The 12,861-nt window shown below is 37.0% G+C and overlaps 1 protein-coding gene across 2 annotated transcripts in view; it reads left to right on the top strand.

Annotated features, from left to right (window-relative positions):
- LOC150104812 (uncharacterized) overlaps nucleotides 1-12,861 on the top strand; it is a 449,875-nt gene that overhangs the window by 158,623 nt on the left and 278,391 nt on the right. Inside the window, exon 4 of one of the 2 annotated variants that reach the window (XM_090395369.1) lies at nucleotides 11,892-11,933. The exons of the other annotated variant lie outside the window; for it this stretch is intronic. Within the exon in view, the coding sequence (XP_090251495.1) occupies nucleotides 11,892-11,933 (42 nt within the window). The remainder of the gene's footprint in view (nucleotides 1-11,891; nucleotides 11,934-12,861) is intronic. 2 annotated transcript variants of the gene reach the window in all.

Below are 12,861 nucleotides of genomic sequence, written 5' to 3'. Positions count from 1 at the left end.
CGCTTTACTTTTGATATACTACTCAGATCTTCAGGAAAGATTACTCTTTTGGGTTGACTTGTATCTCTGACCTTTCCTTTCACAAACACATCCTCTTCAATCTTCAAAAAAAAAAAAAAAAAAAAAAAAGGTAGTATCCTTTTTCCATTTAAAGCACTATTTATAACATATACTACTCCTAATACTATATAAATCCCATATCTGCTTAACCTTAGAATACTGTTCTCACATTTGACGTAGTGCAAAAAACAAACAAAGAAAAAATATCTCTGTGGGATATCCAGAAAGATGCAGTCTGCATCTTAATAATGATCCCTCTCATATAGTTCTTGCAATCAGTTTCTCATAATCACTCTGCATTATTTATTTTTCCTGTAGGTATTTGTTGCTACTCCACTGACCACTCACACCCAGGGATGTGCAATATACAGCCTCTCCTTGTCAAGTCAACCCTACCTTCCAACTGTGTGGCCTGTTTCCATAAAAGGGATTCTGGCATTCGAAGTGAGCATCCCCCCCACCCACCCTGCAAAAGGATACCTTTGTAGTGAAGAATTTATGGAGACACAACACATGTTAGTAATAATTATTTTACTTAACATTATGCAAGTAACAATTGCATCAGGAGACTTCCTGATCAACTGGTGCATAATCCTGCTGCACTTAGTCTTCCAGGTTGTGTCTGGAGAGGGAGTCCGAGTAGTAATATGTGGGGGACACTGGTGAGGAAATGTTGGAGGAAATGCCAACTAGACACTGTGTGTTCTTCATTGCCTGGTGAAATACCACTGCCCAGCTTATTGGAGGTCTGAACAAACGGCATGTTTATTCTCCAGAACAGATCCCAGTTTTGACCCTCCCTTCTCTGTACTGTTTAAACGATACCATTCAATGCCACGACAAACATATTTAAAGACCCATAACCTCCTCCATTTTGAGGGTACATTAGTGCACTGACTTGCAGGCCAGCTGCAAGTTAGTGCACGGGCCCAAACCTGTGCACTAACTTGCAGCTGTACTTAGTGTTCTAGGTTGTGCCTGGAGAGGGTGTCCGATTAGTAGTATGTGGGGAGCACTGTCAAGGCCAGGTCATGTTACAGAGACTGGTTTCTCTCTGTATGAAAGTCATGTCCGAGATTCTGTCTCTCATTTCATGTCCCCACTATATTTTTACAGCCTAATTAAACTTATGAAGGCTCCTGGAAACAATGACAGTAACACTCCCTCATAAACCAATCTCAAAAAACTTGCATCACAGACACAACCCACAAACCAAGACAGAATCTCTTCACTAAAAACAAACTTTCACATCCATTTTACTAACATCCATGGCATTAAAACAAACTTAAATAACATTCACCCACTTGCCGTCTTCAAGACCAGACATTCTATTCCTGACAGAAATCCTAATCCTAATTGCAACTACATCTGCTGTCCACATTCCATGCCCAAACTACACACTTCATGATTCTTTTCACCAGAAGTGTGGCACCTGTGCTCTTATGAAATCTAACATTGCCTGTCAGAGAATAGCTAATTTAGAATCCTCTGCCTTTGACATTCTCTGGCTCAAGGTTTCCTTGCCCCATTTAGTAAAATTCATTTTTTGCATTTACCGGTCTCCAAATACTGATAACCGTTCTAACATCTTCACATTCCTTTCCATGAAACTCGACCATACAATCTAGCTATCCAAATAGTGAAGTCAGCTTTCTGGGCAACCTTAACATTCACAGTTTCAACTGGCTCTCTTATTCCAATACCACTGACCAAACTAGACAAGAAGCAGAAGTCTTTGTCATAAGTAATGACCTAACACAAATTGTACATCTACGTACTCGAATTCCTGATAACCCGCTTCACTCTCCAAATATTCTGGATCTCTTTTTCATCAGTTCTCCTTCCAAATATACTGTATAGGTCACCTCTCCTCTGGGAAACTGACCACAATCTTGTACAAGTCTCCTCCTTCATAGAACACCCTCCCTGCCTCCCTCAACCACTCCCAATTTCTTGTCCTCTGGTACCAAAGGAGCCAACTGGGATGACCCCGGGAATTTTTTCCACTCCTTTTGTCTGATTATTGTTTCCACTCATCTGACCCTAACCCCTATTGTGAACGAGTTACAGAAATTATTCTCGCTGGCATGTGAAGACCTTCACCCCCCACTTCAAGGAATAATCGTCATCTTCTTTCGAAACCCTGGTTCAAGCAAAAGTCTACCAAAGTATTCACAGAAAAAAAAATTAGCTTACTGCAAGTGGCTCACTTCAAGAACTCCAGCTTCATACTCTGCCTCCACCAAAGCATGCAACATAAATTGTTTCCTACCATACAGGAATCCAGGCACCGCATGCCTCCTTTAGTTTTTAGGCAAAAAGAAATCAGGAAACTACTTAAGAAACTTGGATACTAAAAAGTGTCCTGGTCCTGATGGCATCTCTCCAATCATTCTCAAATATTGTGCTCCTGAATTAACACCCATCGTGTATTGTCTCTACAATCTGCTATACATATCTGGTACTTATCTCAATGCATGGAAGCAATTTCATATCTATTCTATTCCTAAAAGGGGTGATAGAAGTCAACCATCAAACTATCAACCAAAATTGCCATTACCTCAATCATCTTCAAAATAATGGAGAAAATCATTAATAGCCAACTCCTCCACTACTTAGAGGCCCACCAATTAATCAGTAACCACTAGTATGGATTCTGCCATTTGAGATCCACATCTTACCAGATAGTTTACATCACCCACCACTGGACACATGCCACGGAAAGATTCTGAGAAACTTGTGCTGTTGCCATTGATATTTCCAAAGCTTTCTACTGTGTGTGTGACATTGTATACTGCTTAACAAATTGCCATCTTTTGGTCTCCTTGCCACCCTCTGTAATTGAGTAGCCATCTTTCTCCTCAGTCATTCTGTGTGAGCCATGGTAGATGGCTCTCTCTCTCTTCGAGGTTCACCATCAAAGCTGGAGTGTCTCAAGGCCTTGTCTTATCATCTACTCTCTTTCTCTTGTTCATAAATGACATGCTTGTAATCACTGTTAACCCTGTTCACAGTTTTGCTGACGATAGTACTCTCTCTCCTCATTCAACAAACCATGCAGTACTCTGCTATTCCAGGCTACAAAATTTTCTACAACTAGTGCCTTAAACATTAATCTTCAGGCTATCCTTTGAAAGGGCGAGAACAACCTTGTCATGTTCAATGCCACCAAAACACAGTATTGCCTTTTCCCTCGTAACAGAGATCTCAGCTCATGTACCCTTACTCTCAGTAAGACACAAATCACCAGATAAGATCAGAGGTCTCTGCTTGGACTAACATTTACCTCCATTCTCTCCTGGCATAAACACATCACATCAGTAGCCTCCTCACCATCCAAGAAACTAGGCATTCTCTTTCATTCAAAAGGCTATTTTACACCCAACCAACTCCTAACTATATACAAATCCCAAATCTGCCCATGCTTAGAATACTGCTCACATTTGTTGGGGGGGGGGTGCACCTAAAAATGTTAAAATCCTTGATAAAGTCCAGAGGCAAGCAATTAGGCTCATTGATGATCCCTCTCTTACAGATTTACTTCAATCTGTATCTCACTGACACTGTTTCAGCACTGTGTCTGTTCTACAAGTACTTTCATGGTCATTGCTCCAGTGAATTGGCAACTATCATTCCTTCATTTTTCTGTTGCACCTGTTAATCCAAGAGCAAAAGCTGCCCAGCATCCCTTTACTGTGCAATTGCAAACATACCAAACCTGCTTCTCCTCTTCCTCTTTTATTCCTTCCACCTCTGTTTTCTGGAACAGCCTTCCTCATGAAGTATTCCCAAACAATTATAACTTACAACTTTTCATAAAAACCATCAATAAACCTTACTTAAATTAAGGGGGTATTAAATCCCACATTGTTTTAAAACCGAATAAGAAACTCAAAGATTGGAATCAGAGAGTTTCATGCTGAATATAGTATAATAAAAGTTTCGGCAATTACTAGCGTGGGCTAATGCAAGTAGTCATAGTACAATGAATGAAACTCTCTGATTCCAATCTTTGAGTTTCTTATTTGGTTTTAAAACAATGTGGGATTTAATATCCCCTTAATTTAAATAATGTTTATATCGCCGAAATGAAGCTTATTGGCTCTTTATATTTAAGCATCAATAAACCTCTGTCTTAGTCCTCATCTGTACCACACACAGCACTGATGTTGCTTATAGGTCTCATGACCTCTCATTCATGGGATCAATATATATATATATAAAAAATAAAAACATAAAACACAGCAGCTGCTGGCTAACATTATATATATACTAACCAGCCTCTCATCCTACTCTTTTATTCCATCTGCTTCAGTTCCTCTGGAACAGCCTTTGTTTGTAATTGTCCCTATTGCTTTCCCCAATGTCATGATGTTTTTGAACTTTTTGATTTCCCTTTATTACATCTTCATTTCTACAGTAACACTTTTCTCAATAGCTAAATCTTCTTCCTATTAAATTTGTTTATTATCTCTGAATGCCTGCCAGCCATTCTTTAACTTTATTTCATCAAATATTTGGTTTCCAGTCTACCCATCCTAATAGTTAAGTCCTTGAAGATTTTAACGTTCATGATTCCAACTTACCAACCCTTTTCAACTGAACAGATCCAGCAGGTAAAGATGCCCAAGTGTCACCAGTGATCTCACAATCTTCAGAACTCTTAATATCATTCTCATTCCTTCTATTCATCAGTAATGCTGTTTGTCCTCTGGGCAATTCAGACAACAGCTTAATGTTGATTTCCTCTCTCATAGAGTAGCACTTATACATCTACTCTCTCATCCTCATGTTGCCTGACATTTATGAATGCTAAGTGGGAATGATCTTTGTGATTTATGCCTCATTTTTTGGTTGGATTGTTGTTTCTTGTCTTCCAATCCAAACATGCAGAATGTATCACAAAAGTAATTCTTATAGGTATGAAAACATTCATTACCCATTTCATTTAAATCTCTGATTACTTATCTATACCTTGATTCTCCAGGAAGGGTGCCAGATGTTTGAGAGAATAATCAAGCATATTGTAACTAGCTTTATGTATTTTGTTTATATATATATAACGAAAATATTAGGAGTTAACATTTTTCAGTAACCTGAAAGTGCCAGAAAGGGGAATATTGGTAAATAAAGAGATGACATCAAAGAAACTCACTGTGATATCATTATCATCACAGAAAACTAAATTTTGAATTAAATATTTGAAATGAATGGAATTTTTTTATATAAGATGAAGTATGGCCAGTAAGTGAGGTTAAAGATTTAACTAACTGTTTGGATAGTTTAAAGGAGAGAGGGGTGGGGGATCAGTGACATCTATTATAGGATGGAGAGGGTTATCGAATTTATGAATTTTAGGTAAACCATATATGGGGGAGGGAATAAAAGGCTTGAGTTTTTTTAACTACTTTAGGAAGCCAAGATGTGACATTTTCCAGAAGTCTTTGTAATGTTTTTTTCTTGGAATTTGTGGGGTCATAATCTAGCAGTTTATAAGTGGTGCAGTTTCAGGGTGATATTTTCATTTTCTGATTATAATCATGGGTGTTGAGGAATAGTAGCATTATCCTTGTCAGCTGTAGTAAATATTATGTTTTTATCTTTATGTAATTTATGGAGAAAATAGAGCTGGCTGCTGGAGAGATTTCTTTTAGGTGGTAATGCTTGCAAAAGGTTGTTAACTGCGTTGAGCCTGATGTTGGCAATATATTTGGAGGCAAGTTCTAAATGTCGCACTCTAAATGCAAGATGAGATCTAAAGTAGGAACTGGATGAGTTACTGCTGCAAAGTTGTGGATGAGGCTAAAGATACTAATTGACTGTTTTGTGAAGTCTTTTTGGCAAAAGGTTCTCAACTTGAAGAGGCTGCATCTGAGAAAAAAAAAGGTCTCCAAAGGTTGTTATATTTTACAATATGTTTATCCCTTATTTTTTGCAATTCTTTACTAGCAGATTTATCTGAGTTGTCTCTGAGAGTGCTATACAGTAGCAAACAGATTAATCCAAATAAGCCGAATTTTCATCAAGGTTTTGCTTCTTTTTTTTTTTTTTTTTTCACTTCACAATAATTTTGCTTTCGGTTTATTATTTTGGTTAAGTGCTGTGTGTTTTAACTGTCTCTATGATTTTATTAATAGTGTTGTGCATTTTTATAGTGTAAACAAGTTAATATTTGTAGTATTTTATTCATTTTGTGTAGCTATAAAATGGATACAGCTCCAAGAAAGTGTTCATCAATATGTACTCTTTCTCAGCACACATCCATGACTCAAAGACAAATTTCCAATGAGTGTAGTGTTGGTTTGGGTACTGTTAATGCAATTTTAAAGAGGTTTAGGAAGACAGTTACCTTTTCTCCTGACAGATAAGGAAAATGTGGGTGAAAAAGGAAAATTACACTTAAGATCATTTACTAGTTAGGAGAAGCAAAATGAATCCAAGATTATCTGCTGTAGACTTGGAGACTTGGCAGCTAGTGGGATTAATATTTCTGACATGACAGTCATTTGAAGATCATTGGAAGCAGGGAGGGGTCTGTACACAGACCAAAAAAAAGAAACAACTGTTGACGAAGGCTATGCAGAAAAAGAGGCTCTAGTAGGTAATAGTGTACAAAGATTGGACTGTTGAGAAGTGGAAGGTCATATTCTGAGATGAGCCATTTCTTTGTGCAAGGAGAGCGAGTACCCTATGTTTTCAAATCAGCAGTTGAGAAGACTTTCCCTGTCCACCTTCAAGTTCCTAAACATCCAGCTAAAAAGTTGTTTTGGGGTTGTTTTACAGATGACGTTCAAGGATCACTTGTGCCTGTTGATAGTATGATTGACCAATACATAAAAATATTGGAGAAAAGCGTGGTCCCACAGATCCAGAAAGACAAAGAATTCATCTTCCAGCAGGATCTCGCTCCATGCCACACTTCAAAAAAAGTGAAAGGGTTCCTCAAAAATCACAACATCCAATTGCTTCAGTGGCCAGGTAAACTCTCCTGACATTAATCCAATAGAAAATTTGTGGTCATAGTGAAAAAGAGACTTGGGAAATTAAATTGATATAACAGTATGGTTTCGTGATGGGAAAAATAAGAAAAATGTGTTCTATGTTGGTAGAGTCAATGCGAATTAATGAACTTATTAGGAACAATGGAGCATATATAAATTATTAGGTAAAGTTGGAGTTTAAGTTTTGTATTAATTTCTTGCAAAATTAAAATTTTTCTTAAAAATGTTAGTGTTCGGATTAATTTGTTCGTTACTGTACACACACACACGCACGTATGTGTAGAGCTGTGCATATTTGCTGACCTGGTTGACCAGGTGGATAGAACTGCACCCTCTGATAAGTAAGCTTGGGTCTAAATCTCAGTATGGAACAGATGCTTGTGAAATTCTTTAAGTGGTAGATTGCTTCTTCACCTGATATGATACTACCACTAACTCATTTATTAATACAATGCTTGGTTTGGCTTCTAAATTTCAATGTTTAATGCAGGATTCCTGGATTATTTAGCCATTAGCCTTTCCACAGTAGTAAATGTGTTGTTAGGTATCAACTATTTGCCAGTGGGATTGAGATTTAAAAATGTAAACTTATTAAAAAAAAGTGACTTATTTTCTGCTGGCATGAGGGTTAACCTGCTTGGTCAAGTTGTTACATACATGCTCTCCAACTAACATGCTGTGAATTTGAGTCCTGCTATGGACATGGATAGTTATTGTCTTTAAGTGGGAAATGGATTTCATTATCTGGTATGAGACCAGCTTTATCTCAAGAAGCATAACTTTTACAGATGCACAGCATTCCTTACAGGCGGTGTCTAGATCTATAGAAGCATTCAGTGCTCTCTCTAATCCAACATGTCCTCTCTTTGTTATAGACGCTACAAATTGTATGCTTTTGTTGGATTCCAAACCACTTTGAGATTAAAGGAAACGAGGCTGCAGATACAGTAGATAGTTCAGCTTGTTTCTGAAGTTTCCTCCATCTGCCTATACTGTTCACTGATTATAAGCAGATCATAAGACAGAAACTTTTATCCCAGCGACAGTCATCATGGAATAGAGAGACTACTCATAAGCCACATGGAATAGGAACAAAGCCTGAAATTAAATTGTGGCAATCCAGTCTTCAGGGTTCTTAAAGAGGAAGTTCTTGTTTGGCTCTGCATTGGTCATAGTAATTTCTCTCACTCACTCTCTTACACACACACACACACACACACACACACACACACACACACACACACACACACACACACACACACACACACACACACACACACACACACACACCTGCCTTTCTATTCAGAGGTGGTGACATGACTGTCAGTGAATTCTGTGGTACACTGAAGTAGCCATCAGTAATATTTTAATTAATTACCCTCATTTCATCAATGAGCTTAGTCACTATTTTGGTGATGTAGTCACCATATTGATAATCATTCTGAGCCCTATACACTCAAGCAGATTTTATCAGACTTATGAAGTGTCTGATTTGTTTTTAAACTTTTACAGAGAATCAGTATTTTTCACTGTATATAGACCATTTATATTATTTTTATTTATACAATGTTTTTGTATGTAGACTTTTAATACCTGGTTATTTCTATGCATTGTTTTAAAAACTTTCTTGCACTTGTTTTCCATGTAACTTTTTACACCTACTTTTTATACATCTTTTTTTTCCACTTGTGTCTGTATACAGAAACAAGTGAAAATTTTTTTATACATTTTTATCTATACATGTTAATGCTTTTTGTTTATCAGGTTATTTTTACTTTTTAACTGCTTTGATCTTTACTATCACAGTATGATCACAGTTGCATTTGATAAGCCTTCCCCTACACAACTCACGTCAACCTACAAAACATCAACCACCACCACCCTCAACTCAGATCTCCAAACCATGATACAGTGAGGTTCGGATAACCTCATAAATTTCAGTGCCAATAAAACTCAGTTCTGTACTATTTCCCATAAAAAAGAACCATTTTTTTCCCAGTATCCTTTTTGACGATACCCAAATTTCCAGACAGTTTGAGATCTCGCTTCTTGGAATCACCCTCACATCAAACCTCTCCTGGCATAAACATATCACAACCATTGCATCCTCAGCCTCAAAAAAACTAGGATTCCCGGCTATTGAATACTGCTCCCACATATGGGGTGGGACCCCCAAAAAGCTCTCTCAAAATGCTCGATTCAATACAGAGGAGAGCAATTAGACTTATCAATGATCCATCCCTTACCAACTCTCTCTCTCCCCACTTTAACACAGACATATGGTCTCTGCAGTATGTATATTCTACAAATATTTCCATGGCAAATGCTTATCTGAAATAACATCAATAATCCCTCTGCCCAGTACTAAGCTCATTGAAACACATGCAGCTACTGCACAACATCCCTTCACAGTACACCCAGAAACAAACAGAACAAGTTTCTTTTCTTCTTCCTTCATCCCTGCAACTACCGCACTGTGGAACAGTTTCCTAAGGAATACAATTTAAAGTCATTCAAATCAAATATAAACAAATTCCTCCTTTCCCAACCCACTTCCCATACACAGTACTAATGTGCTATAGGTTGAACAACCAACCTCCTGTGTATGGGCTCAACATTAAAAAAAAAAAAAGTTCAAAAGATATATTTCGGTGATTACACCATATTTTTTATTATTCAGTTATACAAAATACTGAAATGATAGTTCCGACAAGTTTCGTAAATCATAGGATTTACATCTTCAGGGGGTAAATAGCATAACTTAAAGTTTAAACAAAGAGAATTAATAAATACAAATCATAACTGTCTGGCTATTCATAAACTCAAATAACAGAATGCAGATATAAAACGTTATTGACGTTGAACAATACTGGACGATGTCACGTGTTTTTTGTTCTCGTTCATACAGTCCGAGCTCAGATTGAGGGAGATTTTTTATTAGGGCTGACCACACTTGATAGAGAATTAAACCTTGATTTTTATTGCGTTGGGTTGGGTTTTTTAGCATATTAGCAGCTTCTTTAAATTTTCTTATATAACTGTTGTTTTCTGTGTATGGCATCGTCGTTTTTTGCCAGAGTACACATGTCCAGTGGAAGTGGTATGGAAAGCAAGACCCGTTTTTTGTTTTCTTTTGTATTGTATGTCTTTTTGGTGTTCAGCCATGCGTATTTCCAAAAAAAAAAAAGTTGTTCTTGCACCATATAACCCTAAGCAAACAATTTAGGGTTTGTTTGTTTAGGGTTATATCGTGGTTATATTCAAACCAGATAGTTTGAAACATCTGTCATGGCAGTGAAACCATATGTGAAACTCTAATGGAAGATGATTGTATGGGCTTCTGGCCAAACTCCATCATTTAAGCAATACAATACCTAGGCATTGCTGATGCCAAAGGTTGTACTCGCATAGCTTGCTTTCACTTTTTGAAACTTTCAGCATATTTGGTCGGAGGGGGGGGGATTTAATATTCTTAATTGAAATACTACATTCTGCTGATATTTCAGCAGAGTGCTAAAACTGTTTCAACTACACAGTGAAGTTGATACAGTTGTGAAACACCAGTAAAATTTACTCTTGAATGAACTGGTTATGGTTGCTTTGCAATATTTGATATAAGACTTCTGCTCTGGTCTTGCACTGGACACTGAAATTAGGTTAGAGCTTTGAATTGGTATAAAGAAATATACCATGGTTTAATTTTTCATTACTCTTCTGATTTTAACATCATTTAACTGTTAAGTTAAGGGGATAATAAATCCCTCATTATTTCAAAGCCGAATAAGAAACTCGAAGATCAAAATCTAAGCGTTTCATGCTGAAGAATGTTCGGCGAGCCCAAGCGTAAGTCAACACCTGGTAGTACAACACTAGGGCAACTCGGAGGGGATTTATTATCCCCTTAACTTAATTTACGTTGCCAAAAAGAATAGCCTCTTGACTCTATTGTAGTAATAATATATGGGTACACCTTTCTGGCAATTCGTAAAGTATGTAAGTTCTGTTCACTCAAACCTTGGTATTATCTAGGTCTACCTACTCATTGATGAGACTTCAATAAAGGTCGAAACAGGTCTGGGAGTGACCTCTCATAATGTAAAACAGTAATACATCTCCTAGGAGCTGCGTTTTACGTTATGAGAAAATATTAAGGACAGTGATCGAAACTTGCTCCACCTTTGCTCCAAGTTGCCCTAGTGTTGTACTGTCAGGTGTTGACTTACGCTTGGACTAGCCGAACGTTCTTCAGAATGAAACTCTTAGATTTCGATCTTTGCGTTTCTTATTCGGCTTTGAATAATGAGGGATTTATTATCCCCTTAACTTAATTTACGTTGCCGAAAAAAATAGCCTCTTGGCTCTTTATCATTTAACTGTATATTACAATCTCCTGTACATTGTGATCAGTTTCTATGTAATTTATTTACTTCTGTATTGGTTCATACATGGGGACCACCTACCTCTGTAATGCACCTATGAAGACTAATCAGCACTAATATTTTAGGTTGGAAAGACCCAAAAAGCTGAAGATCAGTTATATGGAGATGGCAGGACTCAGAAACTCATGTTTTTCTCTCAGCAAAACAGTCAAAAAGCAAGAAAATGCATGCAACCAATGGACTGTTGGCTTTATAGCTGGTGTATTCAGTCTATAAGTCCATTAGTTACAAAATTGCTTTAATTCCAAACATTAGCAATACCTTTAACATATGTTTTGACAGAGACTAATGGATATTTCATTGTATTCAGATTTAGAACCATTTGGCATTTTATCAGAAACAACAGAGGGCTGTTAATAATTATTTTTCTGATATCATATCTTTTGTCTAGGTGGATTCGGAAGCCAGCTCGGCCATGGGGCACACATTGCAGGTAATTTCTTAAGAACTTAATATTATGAATCTTGAAAATATCAGAATTTGAAAATTTTTCATGGCTGAGTTATTACTTCTGTATTGGTTTATACATTGGTTCGTACAAGAATTAAATGCCATTATTCTCATGTTGAGTATGCTGCTGCAAGATGTCTACTATAATTTTTGGTGATTATCATCAGAGCATTTGAGTTTCAATAATATGTAGGGTTGATGTAATTGAACTTTTAGCATATTATTCAACATCAGCTAACTAGTTTAATGACTAAAAGAATTACTTTGATATCCAGAAGAAAGGCCATTATAGGTTTTTCATTGATTCGAATCGAACTATATGAACTGCTCCATCTTCTTTTAGCTGGTTTCTGAGTTAGTCGGTCTTTGGAGCAGGCAAGTAAGGTCTACTCCTGAAAACTGTGGTTTTTAACCCCCATTCAGAAAAATCAACTTAGAATTCACTATTTCCCAGTTATATACCATTTAGGGTTTGGAATATGGGATGGCTGCTACACTTTCACACCTAAAATCTTCAATTAGTATGAACTTAACTACCAGTGATGAATAAGAGTAATGTGTGATGAATTTCCAAAAATGAGTTAGGACTAAAGAATTTCCTGTATTCCCTTTGAAGAATAAATGGCATTATTTATTTTATTTATTTTTTCTAAATTTCATATGTATCCAGTGGACTTAGGTTTGAAACAGGTTTGTTTCCAAAAATAGTTTATTTGATTTGAAAACAAAGAGAAGAAACACTGAAACTTGTATTATTTGGTTAGTAGTTCCTAATGTGGTTCTAAGCACTGAATATAGGAACCGTTAGGATTTTGATGGCAAAAAGTCCCTTATATACTTGTGCGCATGCGCGTGCACGCACACACACACACACACACACACACACACACACACACACACACACACACACA

Source organism: Typopeltis vanoorti, chromosome 7, assembly GCF_054136105.1.
Source record: "Typopeltis vanoorti isolate ZY-2024b chromosome 7, IOZ_Tvanoo_1.0, whole genome shotgun sequence".
Lineage (NCBI taxonomy): Eukaryota > Metazoa > Arthropoda > Arachnida > Uropygi > Thelyphonidae > Typopeltis > Typopeltis vanoorti.
This window is presented reverse-complemented; position numbering and strand designations above follow the sequence as displayed.